The sequence below is a fragment of the Phyllostomus hastatus genome, unplaced genomic scaffold (assembly GCF_019186645.2).
Source record: "Phyllostomus hastatus isolate PE091 unplaced genomic scaffold, TTU_PhHast_1.1 phas_contig_29, whole genome shotgun sequence".
NCBI lineage: Eukaryota > Metazoa > Chordata > Mammalia > Chiroptera > Phyllostomidae > Phyllostomus > Phyllostomus hastatus.
Genome location: NW_025333835.1, coordinates 5,494,338 through 5,520,129, shown reverse-complemented (window position 1 = coordinate 5,520,129; position 25,792 = coordinate 5,494,338). Strand labels below are relative to the sequence as shown.

Sequence of the window (25,792 nt, the reverse complement as noted above, 5' to 3'; positions counted from 1 at the left end):
TAAAGATGAATAAGTTCCAAGCCCACACTGTCTTTGTTTTAGAGGATTCTATCCATTTTTAAAGTATATAGTATCATTCAAGGAATATTATAAAGTATATAGTATTATTCAAAGGTTTCAAAGAGATTCTACCAGTAATATATAAAATACTTAGTTTCGGATTAGTTTATTGTGATTAGAAGACAGCATTTGAAACCTTTCAGCCTTTTTGCTGTCACAAGAATAGTCACCAGCAGCCTTTTAGAGGAAATGATTTGAGTTCTGAAGAAAGCTGTGGTGTAGTTTTAACAGCCTTCTTGGGAAGAACCCAAATGGCAATAAGTAAAAATATACAAAAAGTATGATTTATAAAGAATACTATGAAGCATAGTCATTAAAATTTTGTCTCATAATTAACCCATGCTTCTGAAAACATGCAGTCGAAGTAATAAAAATGCATTCTTAATAATGGGCTCTTAGAACAACGGTTAGAATGATGCTTTGAATTTGTTGTTACAATTGTTTACTATCTGAAAACAATGTGTTCCTATCAAAGCATGTGAAGTTACTGAACACACTGTATACCCAGAGCTTAGTATATACCCTCTTGCAAGCTATACTCATTAAAACAACTATCAATGAATTCATTAAACAAAAACAAAAATTCAAAACAACAATGGCTTCAGAGCAAAGTAATAAGGATAGAGATACAGCACGTGACTGACACAGTTACCTATATAAAACATTTCGTTTGACACCAGACAAAGGAATTCAGGAAAGATGGGGGGGTCTGTAAGTGGTGGGTGGCATGGGAGCTGGTTTGCCTGACCTCCGCTGCTGACCTAAAGGGGCACATCAGGACTAGCAGGCACCGCCCAAGCAGCAGTGTGTACAACTCCCATAGCAGCCTGGGGCTGCCTCAAATTACTGAGTGCAAACCTGGCCTTTTCACTTCTATGATGTACAGTAAGTCCTTCTGGCCACTAGATGGAGATCGGGTTACTCTGCCAGTGACAAGGGAAGCTGCTGACAGCCAGCAAGTGGTCATATGGTGCGGAGAACCTGTTCTTTTCTCAATACTTCCAATCAAGCCCCCAAATCAGGAACAGACCTAGGCTGAATAGAGGGTCCATAAGTGAGGAATAGCTTGAAGGACTAAACAGGAAAAGAACTGGAAAAAGACAGATTTTTGCTTGTTGTCTCCATTACCCCTGGAATAATTCACATTTAGGGTTGGTTGTGTAAAGTACTAGTAAATAATAACATGAACTGGTCTAAATAAGACCAATTAAATATGTTGTCTCATTGTTTACTGAGCACTGAGAAGGAAGGAGGAGATATGCAACTAAAATTGAAACAATGGCAGACTATTTGGACAATGAATCCTGTCTGTTTATACATAAAGATATGCTCACAATTTGCTTCTCAGTTTGAATCTGTATATAACTGTACTTTTTAATATCAATCAGAATGGATCAGGGAACATCAGAGATGTAAGGAGAATGTTAGATAACAACTGTTCTAATTTTCTAAATGGAACTATGATTCAATCACAAATTATGTAACTTTGTTTCTGTTATAGCTGAACATTGAACTGGAGACACAGATATATGTTTCCTGGAAAATGGGTTGTTTGAGGAAGGATCAGATTTGCCTGGTATAATATAGCCAAATATTTTGTTTATTTTTCAGATGTTAGATAATATAATTGTTTATCCCTAATAATTATATATATTCAACAAATACTTATTCAGTTATATAAAACAAATGAATAATTTGTGACAGTTTAAAAGAATTCCATTTGTTACCAAACACCTATAATGAACAGTGTAATTTAGTATGTATGAATGTGAGCATGAGCAAACATACCGATTGCCTGCCATGTACCAATCATTATGCTATGAGCTGGGAATGCAAAGACGCACAAGAGAGTCAGGGAAGACACTGGGAAGAGAAAAGTCACATAGCTAAAACACAAATAGCAGTTAATTTTTGTAGCAGTTGACGCCAGTTATCAAAATCATGAGTAAAAGTCCTTTTTAAAGTTCTGTAGTAAAAGATACACTTAGTAGGCCACAACTATTGACCACAGGAAAAAAATGACCTTTGCTATCTATAACACAGGAGAAATTAAAAAGAAAAGAAAAGAAAAGATTCAAATACAATAGTGTTTCCTATTAGCTATCAATCATTGTATGAAAATAGGGAGAAGAAACTGATGTTCAGAATAATAAAAGAAACGGTACCAGTTAATTAATTTTCTAATTATTGTTACCAATAGTGACCAACATTCAATCTGTTGCTGTGATAAATCCATTGCACTTAATGACATGTTTATTTTAGAGCTATACATTTGTTTTAGCTTAATTAAATTAATATATTCATACCATTTCAAAAGGACTTGAGGTTGTTTGTCTACAATGGTTTATGATTTTAAAAATGTTCTTTCAAGCTTTTAAGAATCTAAGAAAATTGTGTATTATTCATTCAGAAACATATATAGTTCTCTTTTAAGGAAATCACAAAAATAACCACATAAAATAGTTAATTATTAATCAGGTATCAGATGAGTAGTTTACGGAAATTTCTTATCTTGCTAATTTGCAGAGCAACACAAATGGCAGAAACCTACCTTTCTTTTTGCTGGATAAAAAATGAAACTTCCGGCCAAGATGGAGGCATAGGTAGACACACTGTGCCTCCTCACACAACCAAAATAAGGTCAGCAACATGTTAGAAACAAGATAACAATCAGATCTGACAAAAATTGAACTGTATGGAAGTCACACAACCAAGGAGTTAAAATATACACATTCGTCCAGACTGGCAGGAAGGGTGGAGTCAGGCAGCCAGGTGGAGAGGGGTCACGCACAACACAAAAGTGGTGGCACCAAATGTGTAAAGCAACCCAGGTGTGTAAGACATCCCGAGTGCAAGACCAAAGCAGGTGGATCCAGCGAGGCGGCGACTGTGAAGTGAGGAACTGTGCGCAAGGCACCTGGCTGTCCGGGTGATCCCACATTTACGCACAGATAAACGAGGCGAAATTGGGCAGTGAGACAGACCACACAACCCAGGCTCTCAGTGCCTGGAAATAGAACCTGGGGACACTGATTGAAAACACCTGTTAGGGTTGAGGCGCAGGGAGAGACTCCCAGCTGCACAGGAGAGTTCGTTGGAGAGACCCACGGGGTCCTAGAACGTGCACAAGCCCACCCACCTGGGAATCCGCACCAGAAAGGCCCAGTTAGCTTGGGAGAAGTGGTGGAAGGGACTAAAATTCGACAGAGAGGAGCAAACACCATTGTTTCCTCTAGGACCCCACCCCCACATACAGCATCACAACCCAGCAATTGGATTGCCCCGCCCTGGTGAACACCTAAGGCTTCGCCCCTCATACATAACAGGCATGACAAGGAAGAAAAAATGGCCCAAACAAAAGAGCAGGTCACAGCTCCACAGCAAATACAACTAAGCGACCAAGAGATAGCTAACTTATCAGATGCACAGCTCAAAGCACTGGTGATCAGGATGCTCACAGAATTGGTTGAATTTGGTCACAAATTAGATGAACAAATGAAGACTACAATAAGTTAAATGAAGGAAAATGCACAGGGAACCAATAGCGATGGAATGAAAGATGGGTCTCACATCAATGGAATGGACCAGAAGGAAGAAAGAAACAACCAAACAGGAAAGAATGGAGAAATAAGAATTCAAAAAAATGAGGAGAAGCTTAGGAACCTCCAGGACATCTTTAAACATTCCAACATCTGAATTATAGGGGTACCAGAAAGGGAAGGGGAAGAGCAACAAGTGGAAAAGTTATTTAAACAAATAATAAAGGAGAACTTCCCCAATCTGGCAAAGGAAATAGACTTCCAGGAAGTCCAGGAAGCTCAGAGAGTCCCAAAGAAGTTGGACCCAAGAAGGAACACACCAAGGCACATCATAATTACATTAGCCGAGGTAAAAATGAAGGAGAGAATACTAGAAGCAGCAAGAGATAAGGGGACAGTAACCTACAAAGGAGTTCCCATCAGACTGTCAGCTGATTTCTCTAAAGAGACCTTACAGGCAAGAAGGGGCTGGAAAGAAATATTCCAAGTCATGAAAGACAAGGATCTACATCCAAGATGCTCTACCCAGCAAAGCTTTCATTTAGAATGGGAGGGCAGATAAAGTGCTTCTCAGATAAGGTCAAGTGAAAGGAGTTCATCATCACCAAGCCCTTATTTTATGAAATGTTAAAGGGACTTATCTAAGAAAAAGAAGATAAAAATCATGTATAGTAAAATGACAGCAAACTCACAATTATGAACAACCACACCTAAAACAAAAACAAACTAAGCAAACAAGTAGAACAGGAACAGAACCACAGAAATGGAGATCACATGGAGGGTTAGCAACAGAGGAGTGGGAGGAGGAGAGAGGGGGAAAAGGTACAGAAAATAAGTAGCATAGATGGTAGGTAGAAAACAGACGGGGAGGGCAAGAATAGTATGGGAAATGTAGAAGCTAAAGAATTTATGACACATGGACATGAACTAAAGGGGGGAATGTGGGTGGGAGAGGGTGTGCAGTATGGAGGGGAGTAAAGGGGGAATGGGACAACTGTAATAGCATAATCAATAAAATATATTTAAAAAACGAAATGTAAACAACATTTACTTCAGAAAATTAGAGAAATTACAAATCCTTTAATGACATGCTTTAGTATTTATGGGTACACAGACTTCCTCATTGTTCACATCAGCTCCAGGTAGCAGCTAGATTAGGTGTGACTGAGTCATTTTTGTAGCCATGGAGTCTCCTCTCATCTGTGACCTGTTCCCATACACCTTTCCAGTGCAGGGTTGGGTCTACTTACTATGACTGCTAAACTTGCATTATCTGGAAGCAAGGAAATTGATAAAAACACATCTCTATTAGTTGCATAATTTTGTTTATGTTCACTAGCCTAAAAATTTTGGCCTTATAATAATGTGCTGCATTTTAGATCCTCAGTATTTCTATTTCCTGCATAGCATGCACAGGTCCTCATAGTGATGGTAGTAAAAGTGAGAAAGGTGGAAAGGTGGTGCTGGAAACTGATTAATGCTTTAGGGTAAAAAATAAAAGTTGATTGTATTAGCATGCTGTGCTGTGAGGAACCTGTATATTTAAGCACTGACAGAAAAAAAGCATATTTTTACTTATTCCCTACCTAAATGGATAAAGTTTGCCTTTTTCTGGGTCCAAAATTTACTTTTGCCATTAAAGCAACTATATTTGAGTGACTGGGCTAGAATTTTTCACAACTGTGGCATTAGGAACTAAATTTCTACTGCAGAGTATGCACCCTTAAGAGGTAAGGTCAATTCAAGTGGTACCTGCATTTGTCTGTCATCTTGTCCAATCATGTTTCTCCATTCCGCAAGTGAGCGCTGCAGATGTTCAAGTCCAGTTTCCCAAAGCCTGACGTGACCTCCCATATCAACACTCACAACGCCACCTTTCCCCCACTCAGCTAGAAGTGCATCCGTGTCTGAAATAGTAGATAGCCATGTGGTATATGGAGAGAGAGATTCTGATCTGAAAAAGAAATCACGGTATTCAGCCAATTGGTAGAGTAGGCAATGAAGCTAGTTTAATGTGAATTAGGTTCATTAAACTTGCTATAAAGAATTCTAAGAGTAAACACATTAAAAGATATCAACAGATCTATCTATAAGTGAAAAAACACACATTTAGTTATTGGTTATTTTTCTGTATTTGTGGATGCCAGATGACATCAGTATTCACTGTCAGAGAGAAAGAAACTCACACTCCTCAAACATGCAGCCTAAGGTCAGTGCTGAAAGTGATCTTTTGTTTATGTGTTTTAACTGCCTTCGTGTTTGATATTTTGCCTTTTCTAACTTACGAAGTTATCAGGATTTATAGTCAGGGATTTGTGTATTTCTTGTGTTATATATTTCATACAAACACATATTTCACTTATTTTATATTTCATAAATATATACATTATATAGATAGATAGTCATTTCTGGGAGTGCACTTTTGCCTGTAAGAGTCGATTTCATACATACTTTATCTGAGTATAGCTAGTACTATACAAAAATGTATACTAGAAATTCTAATTACTAGTGTTGGCTCTCTAAATACATCTGATATATTCTATATGAAATAAATTATCTAAAGGTATGGTCTCATCAGATAATGAAAACATGACCTATCATTGCTGATCTGGTAAAACTACAAAACCACTATGTATCAAGGAAAGTCTTATATTCCAAAAGTAAACCAAGACTACTTTGACATTTTTTTCAGTCTGCTTTAGTAGATTGTAAACATAGAGTAACAAAGCCAGCTCCTCTATAACACAGAAGTCTTAGAAAATGTTTATATGAAGAGGATGACAACAGTAGGATGGGACCAAGTGTTTCAGAATTACTTTGCAGTACCAGAAGAACTGAAAGAAAGTAACATTTGATATAATACAGGCTATCACTGTTTGTGCTCTCCAAAAAAATCTGCCTTAGGCAAAAAAAATTAGTAGGTACAGATAGTGAAGTAAAGGGCAACTCAAGGTAATGAAATTTATTCATGTGAAACTATGATGTTTGAAAGTCTTCCAAGAACATTCAAGATTGTGTGTCTGATGAGCACTGTACCTACTGGTTGTGTATTTAACTCGCCACCATGAAAATTGAAATTTACAAGAGCAGTTTCTTCAATATGTCAATAAAAGTGATGAAGAAATCACATTTTGAGAACAATTTGTACACTAGGTCTAAAATCTCTTCTCCACTTTTTCTTTTTCAAATATGTGTTCCCCTTATACATAAGTTCTTTAAAGAGCACAAAGATTTATAGTAGACTGAAATCTAGATTTATATACAGCCACATATAAGACTAGGCAGTATCATTTTACAAATGCAAATAATATAAACATTTGAGAAAAATACATTTTACTGAGGACAAAAGTGACATATTCATTTTGGCCCTTCATTTACACATAACTTTACTGTATTTTTCTATTATTTAAAGTTAGCTATCAAATGGAAAATTCCTGATGTCTAGCAGAATGCTCAATTTAAGCACTTAGCAACAAAACTGAAATCCAGATGGGTTGTTCCCTTGGGTTACATATATGCCAAAATATGACAAGAGTTAATCTCAAGAGAAACTCAGGACACACTGACAATGAACAGACTGTAAACCACATGGCACTTAAAATGTGGCAAGTCCAAATTTAGATGTTTTGTAAATGTAAAATACATACTAGCTATCAAAGACAGAAAAAAGAAGGAATGTAAATTATATCATTAAAATTTTTATATTGAATACATGTCAAAATTATAATATTTAAGATACATTATAAATAAAACATTAAAGTTAATTTCACTTGTTTCTTTTTACTTTGTTAATGTGCTTACCAAGGAAAATAATATTACATATGTGGCTCATGTTACATATTTCTATTGGACAGTGTAGTTCTAGATGAATTATGGTGACCAGCTGGCACTGGTTATATACACAGTTGCTCTTCCAGATGTTCTTTCTATGGCAGGTATAACAGATATGTTATTGAGAAAGTTAAAAAAGAAAAACATAGAAATCAAAAGCTAGGGCTAATAAGGAGAATATAATGAAAGAAATTGTCTAATGCTTTAGAAATGTAAAACAGAAAGTTGTTCCTTGCTTTTGAAATTAGCACTAAGTGTACTTTAATGGGCAATCAATTAATATGAATAAGGACTTTCCCTAAATGACTAGAATTATTTTCCATTAAACTGACATAAGAAGGCATACATATATATGTTGGAATAAGTAAATCTATTTCTTCAAATATGCTTTCATTATTTATATTTCTTGAACTTGACCAAAGGGTCCTAAGAAATGAAACTGTGTTTCTGAGTTATTTTGTACTGCTATGCTGAGCTATTTTCTTCTGGGAATTGAGGAGTGGGTAAAAAGGTGGCCTGGTGATATTGCAGGGACACTGATAATCTCCAGTGTCCCTGGTCTTCCTGTGACATTGGAAGGCTTTCCAAGCTCCTCTGCTCAGGATTTCAAACAATTTTTAAATTTATTTTGTTTTTTCCATCACCATTTATCTGCCCTGTACCCCACTAGCCCCCTTCCATGCCCCGAGTGATGTTTTTGCCACTGTGTTGTGAAGGTTCAGTCACCTGTGAGGGAGTGTATGTGAGGAGGGGATGTGAGACCAAAGCAGGTGCATGCGCAGGTTGAAAGAGGTCAGGTATGTGTGCATCCCAAGAGAGATGGGCTACAGGTGAGGACACCTGTGCTCATCAAAGCAGACAATGAGCCTCATTGCTTCTCTGTATCCTCAGTCTGGCTAGTATGGATGCTTTGCCTCCATCCCTGGACAATAATAAAAGCAGCAAATGGTAATAAATTCTATTCCAAATCTCTGAAATCCTTTGACTATCGTATGGCCTTCATGATTGCAGATGTACAATAACATTTTAAAACAATATTAAGCAAATACTATTTAATTTACTTTGACATTTTGAACCCATTTACATGAGAAAAATAATATATAAAGTTAGTAATTATGAAAATGTCTGCAATACTACAACTGCTGTTTCAGAAACAGAAAAATTACCATTAGGACAGATCAACAAAAGAGAAATGAAGTCTATAAAGCTGATTGATTTATACCTATGTATAACATTTGAACATTTTTCTAAAATGAAAATTAAAAAGGCAGTCAGGCATGAAAAAGAACAGCAAGATGTAACCCATGTTTAAAAAAGTAAAAAAAAAGAGCTTTCTATTTAAGGAAGCAAAAAGCACACATTTATTTAAGGTACTTGTTAAGAATTCCCTCATTTTTTAAAAAAATATGACATACAAGCTAAGAACAAAGGTTTAAACAAATTACCTGGGAATTGGAATATATCGGAGTTTCTTTGATTGAAGATCAGTGACTTCTATATAACCAGATGTGTGTGGAGGGGTAACATCTGCAAATAGTCATGACATAAACAGAGTATTAAATTACTACATGGTTCCAAAATAGGACCAAAAAAAACCTGCTAAAAGTGAAATGAAGTTATCAACAGCCTGAAGCAGAACTCTGAGACCCACTTGACAAGGTCCTGGGCTAAGTCCAGCCTCAAGGCCAGACTCCCCAACTTACGTTTTTCTTAGGGAAATACAAAAACTGTCAAATAGATGCATATTAGACAGAGATTCTTTACTGTCAAAAAATAACCTAAGTTCTTTTCGTTGTCATTGAAAGTGTCCCAAGATGGGTCAATGTTTTAGTACTTACAGTGAAATGTTTCATCATCTGAATTCTGGTTTCTTTCTTAGGAAATCACAATGATAGTATAATCTGGTGCAGGGGTGTCAAACTCATTTTGCCATCAAAGGGCCGAAATAATTTTAGGACTGTATAAATTTAACTACTACTTAACTGTTAAGAAGTTGAAATTATATTCCGCCCTTTGAAGGCAACCACAAGGCTGATGTGGCCCCTGGTGAAAATGAGTTTGACACCCCTGATCTGGCAGAATCAGCACCTACTTTGTAATCAGGCTGACCTTGTGTGAAAGGCTTACATTTCCGAACAGTGTTTTATGCTGGTCAGGTTGGTTACTGCTCTGAGACCTGCTTTTATCATTGGCAAAATGGGGATAAACAGCAGCCTCAGAACAACATCATAAACATTATTTTGAGGATTACATGAATTTAGTAAGTGCAAAGCACCAAATTAGTAATTGCCCAACATGCAGTTGCAGTTATTGAGGCTCTAGGAGACAGGAAAAGGTGAAGTGAGGATGGGGCAGTGGGGTGAGGACTCGGCCATGAAGAATACGAAAATATAGGGAAGGAGAGGGTTCAACAACAATGATGTTGTTTCCCAGCAAATTCCTGGAGTTTACTGAAATTCTCGGGGTTTTCCACAGCCCTGAATATCACCATCACCCTCATCTTCTCTAGCTGCCCCTCACTACGCATCAAGAACTCTAGTCTTTACAGATAGCATTTTTAATACTGATAACAACAAAGACTTAGGATTCTTGTTTGAGAGATGAGGAAGCTGAGGTTTACAGAGGTAATACAATAATGTGGCTTGCTTGAGGTGACTTAGTGGTAGAGCAACGGAGGTGGTTTTCAAACCCACAGCTTTCTGCCTCTGAAATCTATGCTCTGTCTACCACTCCCACAGCTCTTACTTGAATGGGCCCACAGCAACAACAATTTTACAAATAGCCTGTTGGGAACCGCCCTGCCTGGTTTTAGAAGCTGTAGCACTCCATGGCTAAGGCTGAGTGAGCAAATTTGGGATGATAAGCCACTAAGGAGACAAAGCTTATCTCCCTGGCAAGAGTGTTGCCTCTGCCCCTTTTACTTCACCCTGCCTGGCCCCCAGTGCTTGATCAGTTAACCAATGACAGGTAAAATTCCTCAAAGGATGGATGACCTAAGACAGGCACAATCATGAGGGAGCCCTCAGGGAAGGACTTGGGGGACTATAGCAAAAGGGGGTGATGGACCCTCGCGCCTCAGCTTTGACATAGCCTGAGTCCTCATTCTGTCTGTGAGAAGTCTCCTAACCTCTTGGCTGCTTTACTTCCCCTGCCTGACTTAAGCCTGAAACAATAACAGAGGGCAGTGCAGCCCTGTGCTAGAAAGGGCAGCTCCCCTGGTACCATCAGGCCTAAGAAAGAATACAAAAAATCCTGTGAAACCTGCTTTGCTAAGAATGCTCTCAATTTTCTGATAAGGGTTAGAGCAGGATGTGAGTTTGTTTCCCAAAGTTTCGTAGCCCTTTAGCTAACAGACCCTGACTCAGAATAAGCCCTCAGAGTTCTTTGTATGTTACCTATTGTTTGATCCTTACTGCCTGACAATGACTGATGAGCTTTACGTGTATTCCTGTGCAAATTGAACCCAATAAAAGCCCACTGAGGAAAAGGCTCTTGGCCCTTCTCCTTTGAGAGATTAGCTACCTTTTTGCCCCAAGCAGATCATGTCTTGGTAGACTTATTCTCATCTGTGGCAGCTGGGGAGGTCCCGTGGGTGGAGCCCACCCACAATAGCCCCATTTTACAAACTCTGAGCCACTATCCATCTATGAAAACAAACAAACAAAAAGTTCCCTAATACAGAACCCATACTTTTAAAGATTTTTGTCTGTCTGTCTGTCTATCTATCTATCTAGTTACTTAGCTATTTACCTATATCTTCTTATAACTTATTATTAGAGACATCAAAAATGCTCCCATTGAGTTTATCACATGTAGTTTACAAGAAATAAGGAACTTGGTATTTTTATTTCATATATGCAGTTGAAGGTGCTTCAGTAGGCCACCTGAAGAAATCAAAATCTTTCTTGTTTATTCAACAGACATTGTTGAGCTTACTTTGCACCAGACACAATACAAAGCCCTGGGGACAGAAAAGAAAGAGATGAGGAACCCACAGCATAAAGTGGAAAGTTCTTTTTTGGGAAAAAAATAAAACACTGTGGGCCCTTAAGGACTTGGAAAGAATTCTAGGGTGGGAATCACAGGCCTGGGGCCCAGTATGAGCTGCAGAGCTAGGCAAGGAGTGGGGCCAGGGGTGAAGAGGTCAGGGGAAGGAAAGATAACGTGCAGGGATAGCAGAGGGTAAGAAGAGAGAGTTACGATGGTAAGCTGACCACCCAGCTGGATTGGCTGTCCCCAGATGGCCGTTTGTACAAGATGAACATGCTTATTCTAAGTCAGGTACTGCCTTCATTGGAAGTGCTGCCTGGGATATAAGGACAATCTTGGATAAAGTTCTACATCATATGTCATTTTTGATAGTTCCTGCTGCTAAGACCTAGCTGAAGTAGGTTCAATTATTTATAGACCCAGGCTCTTTGCCAAAAATCACCACTTACTGAAGCAGTTGTGATGGCTTGAGCTGCCTAGCTTTTTTGGCTTCCCACTAACAGGAACTATTTTCATAACTATTAGTATTAAGTTGAGTTACTGCCATTAGCACTTTTAGAAAGCCCAAGAAAGCACAATAAGCCAATTTATTTTAAATTATCTTTTAAAAAATTTTTTCTTCTTTCATTGTGCAAATTAATTTCATGGCATAAAGAGGATGAGAAAATTCAATAATAGTTGTGTCTATTTCAAGTAGAGAAAGCAAGAATTTTATTCTTCGTGCTACAAATATTTTCACTATCAAAAAGGCAATTTGTGGCTATAAAGTATTTAAAAAAATACCAAGGGTGGTGGCAGTAGTGGTGGTAATTGTAGGCATTTGAAAAAGAATCAGAATTCATGTTTGCTGATTTGAAAATAAATCAGCTCAGGATATATGATTAAATTAAGGAAGTAAAAAACCTTGGCTAGATTTCTCTCCAAACTTAGCCAAATCCTTGTCTATCCATTTTAAATATTCCCACACTGCAGAGAGGATGGAGGCTCAGTAAATTTCCACCACATTTATAATCCAGGTGGATTTCAAAGGCAGGCATGAACTGTATTTAGGGATTAGTTCCCTGATGATTAAAGGAAAGTCACTGCTGCAGTGTAGACCGTATTGTTCCCATGGACAATGGGGATAGCTCACATGCACAGTGCCAAAGTTAGAAAGAAGCATAAAAACCGTCAGGCAAAAGCACCAAGAACATTTACAGAGGGAAAATGAAATTATGTTAAACAAATTTACTCCTTCTAGCAATGTAGTTTGATGTACATCTGTTAACTTCTACTTAACAATCTTGTGCTCACAAATCAAAAGAGTGATGTGTGCCTTGCAATCATGCTGATACCAAATCTTTGAATTTACTCGAAGTTCAGAAAACTGCACTGCTTTCAGTCAAGAGTCATTATTTTGCATTTAAAGATCTGAGGGTTATGACTAAAAAAAGATGACATTTAATTACAAGAAAATCAATTAGAAGAAAGCAGTAAATCTCCTCCCGTATGTATTAAACAAAAGTTATACCATCATTAAGCCACCAGGAGAGTAGCTTTTGCAGTTTTTATTGATTTCTTTAATAAAAGGCTGATATGCATTAGTTCCTGACTAGTCAGATGGTTGGATTCTATTTCCTTTAAAAGATTAAATTTTCATCAGAGATTTACATAAGCATAAAGAGTCACTCAGGCCAAAAGAAAAAGCAGCCAACCCCTGCTTTACTCCTCTCACCCCTCCTTTCCTGCTCCCAGCGACAGGGTCAACTTTTATACTATTTCTTCGGTTCACCTTCATCCTTGTGGTACTGTTTTGCTGTTTTAGTTTTAGGGGTTATTTATTGATTTCCTGCAAGGTAAGATGAAGAGTTTAACTCTTTCCATATACCCTCTCCCTGCCCAGCATCTTGTTTTCCCATTCCCAATGTATTACAATTTTGGTTAGATTAATATCCAGTGCTTCTATAATTATGATTATATAAATGCTATTCCTAGCTGAGCTATATCTTATCTTTGGTATTATTGCTTTCTCTTTCCTGTACAACTTTTTCTTTTCATGGAGTTAATAATCAACGTGTTTTGTAGTTGGTTTAATTTTTCAGTTAATTAGCACAAATTCATCCTCAAATTGTCCCCTAACTGTCAAAAGTCTAAGTATATTTAAACATATTGGACTTATCACTTTCCCTTTCTTGGAGGTATCTCTCCTGAAATCTTCTCATTTTTTCTACTCTGAACTGATTAGTCCCTAGGTGTGTGGCCAGCTATCATCCCGGGGTCTCCCTTTACTATTTTCCTAGGGATTTTTTTTAATAGCCCAATAAGCCTTCCAATGCACCAGACACTGTCCTAAGCACTTTTGCATACATTTGGAATATTCAAGGAACACTACTTAAAACAAATGAGGAGAAATAAAACTCCTACCAATCCAAAAAAATTGCAAAAGATACAAATAGGCAATTCTAGAAGAGTAAATCATGACATATAAAAAGATGTTTAAACTTACTAGAAAACAGGGAAAGGTAACATGAAACCACAACCTAAAAACTTCCGCAAGAGCAGATGAGGATGCAGGGTCCCCGGACTCCTTTCATGCTGTGACTGACAGCTGGGAAACAGCTCAGCATTGTCACTCTTAGATATAATATATACCTTACAGACTCTCAACATATACACAATGATACAGATAAAAGAATATATGTAGCCCATTATTTTTAATAGCAATAAATCAGAAAGACCCTAATGCACATCAATAAAAAGTAGATGAATAAATTGTGGTATTACAGTAGTGAAAATTAATGAAGCAGAGCCACCAGTATGGATGATAACAAAGATTCTCTTTCTCATCAAATTCTGGTCAGACTCCAACCAGATCCTGACTTTTGAACTTCCAAAAGTTTGTCTCTGCATTGTCCAATGTTAGCAAGAATAATGGCACAATAAGCTTGATTCAAATTCCCTACTCTCAGTATCTGATTGAGTTCCTGATCATCCACTGGCCTGCATTCAGCAAGAATCCTCTTAGGACTTCCGGCAAGATGGAGGAATAGGTGGACGCACCGTACCTCCACGCACAACCAAGATTAGAACAACAACAATTTAGAGCTAGAATAACACCCAGAACTGATAGAGGATTTATCTGACTGGAAGTCAGACAGCCAAGAAGTTGAAGTAGACCCGTCCATCTAGACCAGTAGGAGGGGCATAGAGGACGAGCTGGGCGGGCGCAGGTCAGCGGCGTCCGGAGGTTGGTGAGAACTTGGTGCGAACTCAGCGCGAACTCCGCACGTAAGCCATCCGGGGTACACAAGATCACAGCGGTGGACCCTGAGTACGCAAGCAGTGGCTGGTGGACCCAGTGAGGCGGCGACTGTGGACCAGGGCAGAGCTTGCAACCCAGGATCCCAGAGAAGGGACTGAGATCCCAGGAGAATGGAACTACTGCCATTGTTCCCTCCCATCCCCGCTCCTACCCCCGCCCCCACATACAACGTCACAATCTAGCGACTGGGGTGCCCAGCCCCGGTGAACACCTAAGGCTCCACCCCTCACCGTAACAAGAGCGACCAGACCGAAAAAAAAGAAAAAAAAAAGAGACAGAGAGAGACATGTTTCCAACAGAAGAACAGATCAGTCCCCCAGGACTTATCCTTTTGAGCGACTAAGAAATAGCCAATCTATCAGATGCACAGTTCAAAACACTGGTGATCAGAAAACTCACGGAATTGGTTGATTTTGGGTGCAAATTAGATGAAAAAATGCAGGTTACCATAAAACAGATGAAGGAAGATACACGGAGGAGAGCCAATAGTGAAGGGAAGGAAACTGGGTCTCAAAACAATACAGTGGACCAGAAGGAAGATAGAAACAACCAAGCAGGAAAGAATGAAGAAATAAGATAAAAAAAATGAGGAGAAGCTTAGGAGCATCCAGGACATCTTTAAATGTTCCAACATCCAAATTATAGGGGTACCAGAAGGGGAAGGGGAAGAGCAACAGATTGAGCACGTATTTGAACAAATAATAAAGGAGAACTTCCCCAATCTGGCAAAGGAAATAGTCTTCCAAGAAATCCAGGAAGCTCAGAGAGCCCCAAAGAAGTTGGACCCAAGAAAAAACACACCAAGGCACATCATAATTACATTAGCCAAGGTAAAAATGAAGGAGAGAATCCTAGAAGCAGCAAGAGATAAGGGGACAGTAACCTACAAAGGAGTTCCCATCAGGCTGTCAGCTGATTTCTCCAAAGAGACCTTACAGGCAAGAAGGGGCTGGAAAGAAATATTCCAAGTCATGAAAGACAAGGACCTACTTCCCAGATTGCTCTATCCAGCAAAGCTCTCATTTAGAATGGAAGGTAAGATAAAGTGCTTCTCAGATAAGGTCAAGTGAAAGGAGTTCATCATCACCAAGCCCTTATTTTATGAAATGCTAAAGGGACTTATCTAAGAAAAGAAGATAAAGAAAAAACATGTATAGTAAAAGGACAGCAAACTCACAATTATTAACAAACACACCTAAAGCAAAACCAAAAGAAACTAAGCAAACAACTAGAACAGGAACAGAACCACAGAAATGGAGGTCACATGGAGGGTTAGCAACAGGGGGAGTGGGAGGAGGAGAGAGGGGGAAAAAGGTGCAGAGAATAAGTAGCATAGAATGTAGGTTGAAAATAGATAGGGGAGGGCAAGAATAGTACAGGAAATGTAGAAGCTAAAGAACTCATAAATATGACACATGGACATGAACTAAAGGGGGGGGGGAATGTGGGTGGGAGAGGGTGTACAGGGTGGAGGGGAGTGAAGGGGGGGATGGGACAACTGTAATAGCATAATCAATAAAATATATTAAAAAAATAAATAAATAAAAAGAAATATTATGTGGGGGGAAAAAAAAGAATCCTCTTAGGTTGAGTTAGTCAGAATTTTCCCTCACCCTCTCAGCAATTTTTCATCGTCTGATCCTCACCAAATTGGAGGATCTATACTAACTGATTTTAAGACTTGACTAAAAAGTATAAAGCTAGAAAGTAATTAAGAAAATATGGTAATAGTGAAGGGATGGACACATAGATCAATGGAACAAAACAGATCCACACATATGTGGTCAGTTGATTTTCAGCAGTGGTCCAAATAATGCAATGGAGAAAGGAGTGTGTTTCAGCAATGGTGCTAAAACAACTGAACATCCCCCCTGCAAAACAATGAGCCTCACCCCACACCATATGAAAAATTAACTCAAAATGAAGCATAAATGTAAAGTCTAGAAATGTAACATTTCTATAAGAAAGCATAGGAGATTTTTCCTTTATCAAAATGGGAGAAAATGTTTAGAAAGCATATTCTCATACTGAACTTGTATCTAGAATATATAAAGAACATTTAAAACTCATTAAAAAGAAAGCAAGTAACTCAATTCAAAAAATGGGCAAAAGATCTGAAGAGACATTTCATCAAAGAAGATACACATGAAAAGATGTTCAACATCATTGGGAACTAGTGAAAATGCAAATAAAAATGAGATGTCACTACACACCAATTAGAATGGCAAAAACCTGACAATACTAAGTACTAGAAAAGAGGCAGAGCAACTGGAACTCTCATTCATTGCTGACAGGTATGCAAAGTAGTACTGCCACTTGGGCAGTTTCATCATATGATGAAAAAATTCCACTCTTAGGTATCTAACCAAGTGAAACAAAAACTTATGTTCATTTAAAAATCTGTGTACAAATGTTCATAGCAGCATTATTCATTATTGCCCAAATTGGAAACTATTTACTTGTGAATGGATAAACAAACTTTCATACATCCACAAAATAGGCTACTTGGCAATAAAAAAGAACAAACTATTAGTACACACAACATAAGTGATTCTCAAATACATTGTATTAAGTGGAAGAAGCCAGACTCAAAAGACTACATGCTGTGTGATTCCACTTACATGACATTCTGGAAAAGGCAAATCATTAAGTACAGAAATCAGATGGACAAGTGTTGGAGGGTTGGGAGGAGGGTTGGATCACAAAGTGTCATGAGGGAGATTTGGGGGAGATAGAACAGTTCTCTATCTGTTGTGGTGATAGTTACACAACTGCATGTATTCGTGAAACTCATAACAGTATAACACTAAAAAGAGTCCATTTTACTGTATGTAAAATGGACCTTAATAAGATGAAAATGTATTACTTAAAAATATCACTCAGATGTGAGCTGAATGTGAAGAGGAAGAAAGAGTGGAAGAGGGAACTTCATCGGGAGGCTAATATTCCAGTCCAAAGTATTGGTGATGATTTGGATGTTGGCAATAAAAACTGCAGACAAGAAGGTGGATACAAGATATATTTGTAAGATTGTATCAGAAAGACAGGTAATTGATGATGAATAGATATGGAGGTTGAGGGAGAAGTATGAGGGCTGAACTCCAGGTTCCTGGGGAAAAGAAGGTGCTCTAAATTGTAGTACAGAATTTCTTGAAATCCCTGTAATGCTCTGTCATGCTCCTGCACCTTTCACATGGGCTTCCCTCTTGGTGGAACAATTCCTTCATTTGATTTACTCCCACTCACCCTTCAAGAGTCAGCTCATAACCACCAGTCTCCTCTGTGCTCATATGTCACCTTGTGAATATTCCTACCACAGCAGTTGTCAGTTTATTCACCTGCCCCTTCTACCATGGAAACCATTTTAAGGAAATGGTGATTTATGTGGAAGATACTACTAATTCTAAATATTAACATATAACCAGGACTTCTCAATCCCAGTAATAGATTATTATAATACATTTAGAATTATATGTATGAAGTCCACACTAGTATAAAAATGTAAACACCTCTATGATGCAAATAACAATCAGTGGCCCAATGACCGAAATTTTTCATAATTATCTATCATAATGAAAGCCAGTGTGCCTCAGTAAGAATAGCTCTGGGCTAGGGACTGGAAGGCCTTGATGCAAATGCGGCTCTGGGGTGACCCTTAGCAAATTATTTTACCTCTCTGTTTCCCTGCATATAAATTAGAGTATACAGTAACAATAAAATGGGGACTTGAAGATTAAATGAATTTATACAAAGAGAATGATCAGCACAGGACTTGACATATGCGATGCAGTATGATGTATTGGTTTGATACACTTTTAAATCAAAGGACTGTTTGCTGATCTAAATAGATCTCTGAAGACTTTGGGGCATCAGTTCCTGCCCTGGTAAAGGCAATTCATACACCAGCAGCAGCCTGAGGAGACCGTCTGCTGTGCCAACACCACAGCTGCTGCTCTCTAGCAACCTGCTGTAGCAACAAGGAACTTTTGCTTTTGTGCTGGAGGCTCGCAGTGTGCTCCAGGCTGGTATGCAGTCTCTCAAAGAAGAGGTACACCTCAACTAAATTTGACTTTATTTCTTTCACCTCTCCTTGCCTGAAACAATAGTGTGATTAATTGATCATTGGTTTGAAGTATGTTATTTCTTTACTGGTTTATTAAAAGACATTGTTCTGTATGCTATTGGCTTATGAAATTCCTGCAGTGAACATGTGTTAAATAAATTGCTGGCAAAGAAAGCTCAGTCTCTGAACACAACTGGTAGCCCCAACCAACACATGTAGTAAAAAACATAAATTGATTTTTGAGAGGATTAATAAGTGAATCAGTAGCCGAAATCTCTGGCTTTTCATCACAAGAATTTAAGCCAGTGGTTTTCACCTTTTTCATCTCATGGCACACATAAAGTAACTACTAAAATTCTGTGGCACTCCAAAAACATATATTATTTTTTTGCTAATCTGACAAAAAATAGGTAGAGTTTTGATTTATTCATATAGGGCAGCTATTGTGTTGGCTGTTGTCATTTTTTTTTATTTGATGATATAAGGGAAAAGAGGTCAGTGGCACACCAGTTGAAAACTGCTGGTTGAAGACAAAAGCCAGGCTTTTTTCTATGTCATTTTCTATGTCTCATATTCTATGTCATTTTCTATGTCTCATATTCTAGTGATTTTTACGTCTCCTCGACAACAAGTTCTTTGTAAAGTTGTTGTATAGGTTGTGGTGCAAACGAGCATATTCTAACAGCGATGGCTACAACTGCACAGTGTGAGAAGCTGTGTGTAAACTTTCTGAGTACATACAAGTGTTTAAAACTATTAGACTTGTTGTAATCATTTACATTTATAAATAAACAATGATAATTATAAATTAAATATCCCTACCCAAAGCAAACTACCTTTAACTACCTAGGCCGATTAGGAACTGGTAAGTTTCTTACCTTTCGGGTAGATATCTTTTAGAGGGACTTCTCCCAGTGGCAAAATCCTCACGATCTGATTAGTATCTACGAGAGTCACACAATTGCTCTGTTTTGGAGCTCCAGTCTTCTTTCTTCCATAGAATGCTGTATCAGTGACCCTTGACTTATACAAAGATGATGGCCTTTTCCAAGAATAAACTTCACTGGGTGACTGAAAATAAAATAAAAAGAGATTAAAACCCTGAAGTGCTATTCATCACATTCACCACAATTTTCATAATGCAGCCCTATTAGCAGATACTGGTGGTAACTTCCTTTTATTCCTTAAACTTTTTGAATTTGGTACAGGAGAGAGCTGCTTCACCAATAATCATAATTTTCATACAAGCATGAATATATAACACATTTTTATCTTGAAATAAATTATAACTAAAAGGATAGAATATAACAATATAGATCATTTAAAAATAAAACAAACACTTAATGCATCCACTGTCTGGCATAAAGAATAGAACATTAACATTATTTTCTTAATTAAAGTAGGGTTGACATACTACATCATATTAATTTTAGGTGTACAACGCAGTGACTCAACACCTATATACCTTCCAAAATGATGACCATGATAAGTCTACTTATCATAAGGCCCTGATAGCCCATATGGGCCCTGATAGCCCACACTGGGCTGTGCTTACACATGGACACCCTCTTCACCTTATTTGGGCTCCCACAAAGCACATCAAACTTCCCCTTCATAGTAACACCCCATCTTCATTCTGTCTGGGCTTGATTCCCATCACTGGTGTTTACCCCTCCCCCACCACAGATGTTCCTTCCACTTGCTTGGATTCTGACCTCTTACATCTCACACTGGGGCATTGTTTGTCCATTTTTTAAATATTGGATTATTGGTTTTCTTACTCTTAAATTTTGAGAAATCTTAATATGTTCCTGATACAAGTCCTTTGTTGAAAATGTGATTTGCCAATATTTTCTCCCAGTCCACAGACTGTCTTTTCCTTCTCTTGATAGTGTCTTTTACAGAGAGCTTAAGTTTTTAGTTTTGATGAAATTTAATTTATCAGTTTTTTTAAATGGACCATTCCTAAAATGCCTGGTACTATGTTTAATAGAAATGGTGACAGTGGGTAACCTTGTCATATTCTTGATATTAAAAGGGATGCTTTTAATGTTTTCATTATCAAGGATGTGCTGATATTTGGTATTGAGTTAAGAAACTTTTAATATGTTTACAAAAATTTAGGTGCTTCTGAAAATGCCTAAAAATATGATTGTTATCATAAAATGCTGAAAGTCTGCCTAAATTGACTCTAATCCTTCATTAAATAAAAATTCATTGAACATCTTCTGTATGGTGGGCACCATACTAAATATGGAGGACCTTTTAAGTTAACAAGTTCACTAGTCCTATAGGCCACAAAGAATTTACACAGGGTTAGTATCAACAGTGCCTTATATTCAGTTTTTCCTTTCTAACCTTTTTACAGCAACATTATACTTCTATACTAATTTCTTCAATCAGAAGACCAATTTTTAAAATAATTCTACCTTCAGAAAAATAGGTCCAGTATTCGCTGATAACAGCAAGCATTGTGGAAAGCATACTAAACATCTCTTTCATTCAGTCAAGGCTGCTGTAGAAGCTGTATTTCAACAACATGTTTCATTTTCAGTCACATATTACCACAGAGAACGCTTTTTACTTGATAGTTAGGAAGACATGGCAAAGTCCTAAGCCACACAGTATCCGTTGGGTTTGGATTTCAAAAGCCTTTTACCCTGAAGTACTCATCATTCATTAATCACATTAACATTTTGAGGTACGTGAGATTGGTATACTATCAAGCAGAACTGATAATTTTATCTTCAAATGATTCTATCACCCCACCTAAAAGCTCCAAAGGAAATTATGAAAATTAAATGTTTAATCAAAATACATGGAGCTACATCTAAGGTTATCAAATGGTGGCTTGGACTGAAAAGACCTTTCTGTTTCATTTGTCCACATTAGCATTGGGGAAAGACGGTGCCTAGTTTCACCTGAAACCAATTACAAACAGCCTCTTCTTTACAGATAATAATAAATAACAGCAGAAGGGCCCATCTAAAAGCAAATTAAGTTGAGATCAACAGCATTTACAGTATAATCTGGATGCTACAATGATGTAAATCAGAGCAAAACTCAATAGAAAGTGAACTGATGTTTATCAATGTTGAAAATTTTAATTTACAATAATGAGATCCTGACATATTTCACTTTTAAAATTTCTAGAAGGCATTTTTTTATTAGTCTCAAATTGTTTCTCTTGACAAATTACATGAGCACACATTAAGACAACATGATATGAAATCACTGTCAGTAGGTTAGGCATGTGCATGTGAATGCCCATGTATGGATGATACTGGCTCTCCCTTACTAAATTATATAATGGCATTACACTTTGAAGGGTAATTTTTAAAAAGCCATGAAACCATTTAGGTCAGGGATGTCAAACTTATTTTCATCAGGGGCCACATCAGCCTCGCGGTTGCCTTCAAAGGGCGGCATGTAATTTCAACTCCTTAATAGTTAAGGAGTAGTTACATTTACACTGTCCTAAAATTATTTCAGCCCTTTGAAGGCAACTGTGAGGCTGATGTGGCCCCTGGTGAAAATGAGTTTGACACTCCTGATTTAGGTGAAACACATTTTTAATGATTGATTTGGAAAGAAGAATGTTGATCTGAAATATTTATCAGAAAATCATTGCATTTTTAATTATCTCCTCAAATAGGCTTTACATCAAATAGGACAAATTAAGAGAAATATTTATATTTGATAATTTAAAAAAAAAACGGTGCTTACCATGAGATCTGGGAAACCAACAATAACTGTAGCATAACTGTTCTCATCTGAGAGAATTCGGTTAGGAGAGGCGATTTTTTGTCCCACAGCTGAACTCAGATTTTCAGATGATAACTGATCATTTGAAATTGTATGAGGTATGCTGAAATCTGTTTCTGAATAGTGTCAGAGAAACATTATATACCATATGCCGCTAAAATGCTCCCTGAATTAATTTTACAAAGCTTCATTCTCAGCAACTCAAACAGAAAAGCACATGTTAAAAAAGAGAAAACATTTTAAATTACATTCATGGCCTTTCGTCTGAGAAAACTCAGTTTTTTACAAGCAAGGTATCGTCACAAAGTAATTTCAAGTATTTGCAGAATTTGAAATTTTATTAACAATAAATATTATCATTAATAGAACCCTGCAGAAAAGATGTAAAACTGACCTAATCCATGTTGACAATGGTATGTTTTAGATTTTATTCGTAAGTACTATTCACTTTCCCCAAACGCTGATGAATTAGAAATCCTGATAGTATATGTAAAAAAAAAATACTATCCTACATTAGATTTGGAACTTACATGTATATACAAACTCTCATTTGTCAGTTAAAAAAATTCAAAGACAGAACTTAAAAGATGGTCGATTCTAATCTACTATTTCCAGTGTAGTGACTAAGTTTTCTCTTGGTATAAATTTAACATATGCTGATATTATTGCTGTTCAATGATTCTGGAGGACAGTGCGTATATAAGCATGCACCCAGAGAGCCACACACACGGAGAACACAGAGTTTACCTTGCTTAACTCCAAACCCTGTGCTGGGTGGCTCCTCATTCAACACATACAACTGGCAAACCCCACTATCTTCAGATTCGATGTGTGCAGGCTTAGTTAAAAGGTATTTCCTGTAAACGAAACAAACATCTAAGTGAAAGTTTTTCTTTTCCCTCTAATCCTGCAGTCAGACTTGAAAAATTGAGCTTGTATCCCCAATCTGCCTTTTTATATTTTGAGTATAATTTGCAGTTCCAGAGTTTCACTGTTATTCTCAACATTGTGTATAAAGAGCAGTACATAATCACAATACAATAATAATAGTGAACCAAAAATCTAACACTTTATAGAAGAGGAAGGGCTGTAACAAAAAAAAAAAAAAGAAAAAACAACTGTAATGAGACATACTCATATTATCATGGAGCCTGCTATTGCTGTGACTGATGAGCCAGGAAGGGGGAGCCCAACCTCTGATTGTGACCAGCTGAGGAACAGAAGCCATCACCATGGCCATCTCCTTGGCCTACTCATTTGTAGGAATTCTGAGATGGCAATGTAGAAATAGCCAGAAAACTTTTGCAGCAGGCTACCTCTGCTTGTCAGCAGAGTTACAGGGAAAGCCTGCATTTAACTAGTGGATAAAATGCATGAAGGAGGGGGACTTAAAATTTCTTGCGCACCCTATTTATGCCAAGAGCACATAATGTCCCTTCCATCAAGGAGTGTACATACAGTCCAATTGAGGAAGCATCACGAACATAAACATAACCAAGTAAAAGCACGCAAGATAACATGAAGAAGGAACTTCTAAGAAGTGATTCTTTGAAGTCGCTAAAAAGCAACAGCTCTGTGATGCAGACTGTGGCCCTTTGAAGACAAACTGAAAATGTACTTTGAAGTATCTTTAGTTTGGCAAGAATGTGGTGAGTTCTCAATGTGCTAATAGGAAAAATCCCACAGAAATATGGATCATATATAAAAGTTATTATGTTTTTACTGTTAATTTCAATGCGATCCCCTGAAATACTTCTCTGATTACTCTGTGAAGTCACATTTAATTTATTTTAATTTTCTCTCCCCACTTCTTTTAACTTTCACTTATTGAGGTGCTGCCAAATCAGAAATTTAAAAGACAGACACAGGAAGACAGAACAATGAGGATGCTGGATAACTGATAACGTGTAGCTACAGCACATGGCATGAGGTACTGTGTAGATCTACCCACTGATTCGTATTGCTTTCCACCAGAAGCCATTTGTCCTCTGCTACAAGAAAAACTGTCCTCAGGTTGATGGGAAGTGAGATGGTGTGAGTTCGCCCTTCTAGCACATCCAGCACAGTCAGGTTGTTCCTAAAAAAAGAGAAGAAAACTATATGTGAAAGGAAGTGGTGAAGATAATGGTTGAATAACCATAGCACAATCATTTCATGATATATATGCAACCCTAAAAAGAATATTTTTAAGACGAGGTAACAGAAAAATGCTGACTGAGCAAACACACAAAAGCATAAGCTATGTAAGGGTATGCAAAGAAATAATGGAAATAATAGCTGCTGTGTTAGTAATGGCTGCAATGTGGAAGTGTGAGCACTGTTCTTATGTCTATTTTTCAATGCTTTACAATGTGAGATGAGTTGTTTTTATAATAAAACATTTATAAATTTGGTGACATTAGTTTAATAATAAACACATACATTTAAAATAGGAAATAGAATGGGCAAAATAAGGACCACAGTTTAAATCTTTTATAACCAAAAGCTCACCCTTTTTCCTTGTAGAATACTAGCCAGTTTTTGTGTGAAAATTCTTTACACATTTTATAAGTTTCCTAAAGACAGAACAAAACAAAAAATTTACATTAAATATGTCAAGTCATCATGTCTCTTTAGCTGCCTTGCCTTAAATGAAATTCTTCAACATGTACAGAGTAATTCTCAAAGAAGCTGCCTCTTTATCTACCCCAAGACTTTTGGTAAAATAGACTAAATACAATATATTTCAAAATTTACTGTGAATTATGTACTAATGCATCTGTAGAATTGTTAAAAATAACACTCAATTCTGGTTAGAAATGCACATACTATCCAATGATTTACAGTGGAATTTACACCATAACATAAATAAATAAGAAATAGTTTGCTTCTTAGATTTGGATATACTTACCACATTTTATAAATCTCTTTTTTTATGGTCTTTTAAGACCTAAGTATGCTACCTTGTAGAGCAGAGGATAAGCCTTGTTATACATCCATTACTTTTTCTGAATAGCAGAATAAATTATCTTGGATTGATCTAAAATGTTTATTTACCAGTTTAATTTAATTAGTAACTAAAAACATTTATTTATCTAGTAGGTGCAATCAGATGTTGTACTCCTGGGTTTATCATATAAACCCAAAACATAAAATGGTATTTGTAATACAGATATAAATGTTGCTGTATAAACACAAAAGTGGCTGCATGACTAAAAATTTGTTGAGAATATCATACTCAAATAGCTCAAAATGTTCCACTAT

At 37.2% G+C, this 25,792-nt stretch overlaps 1 protein-coding gene across 4 annotated transcripts in view; it reads right to left on the bottom strand.

The window, feature by feature from the left end:
• The window catches only part of VWA8 (von Willebrand factor A domain containing 8), a 421,660-nt gene that overhangs the window by 120,803 nt on the left and 275,065 nt on the right, over window positions 1-25,792 (bottom strand). For 3 of the 4 annotated variants that reach the window (XM_045839249.1, XM_045839250.1, XM_045839252.1), the window contains exons 31-37: window positions 25,040-25,104; window positions 24,501-24,626; window positions 23,297-23,406; window positions 22,511-22,665; window positions 19,663-19,855; window positions 8,876-8,957; window positions 5,352-5,553 (exon numbers count right to left, since the gene is read on the bottom strand). In XM_045839249.1, coding sequence (XP_045695205.1) covers window positions 5,352-5,553; window positions 8,876-8,957; window positions 19,663-19,855; window positions 22,511-22,665; window positions 23,297-23,406; window positions 24,501-24,626; window positions 25,040-25,104 — 933 coding nt within the window. Of the gene's footprint in view, window positions 1-4,698; window positions 4,873-5,351; window positions 5,554-8,875; window positions 8,958-19,662; window positions 19,856-22,510; window positions 22,666-23,296; window positions 23,407-24,500; window positions 24,627-25,039; window positions 25,105-25,792 lie in introns of those variants that run through there. The other variant, XM_045839251.1, reaches the window with a different exon arrangement.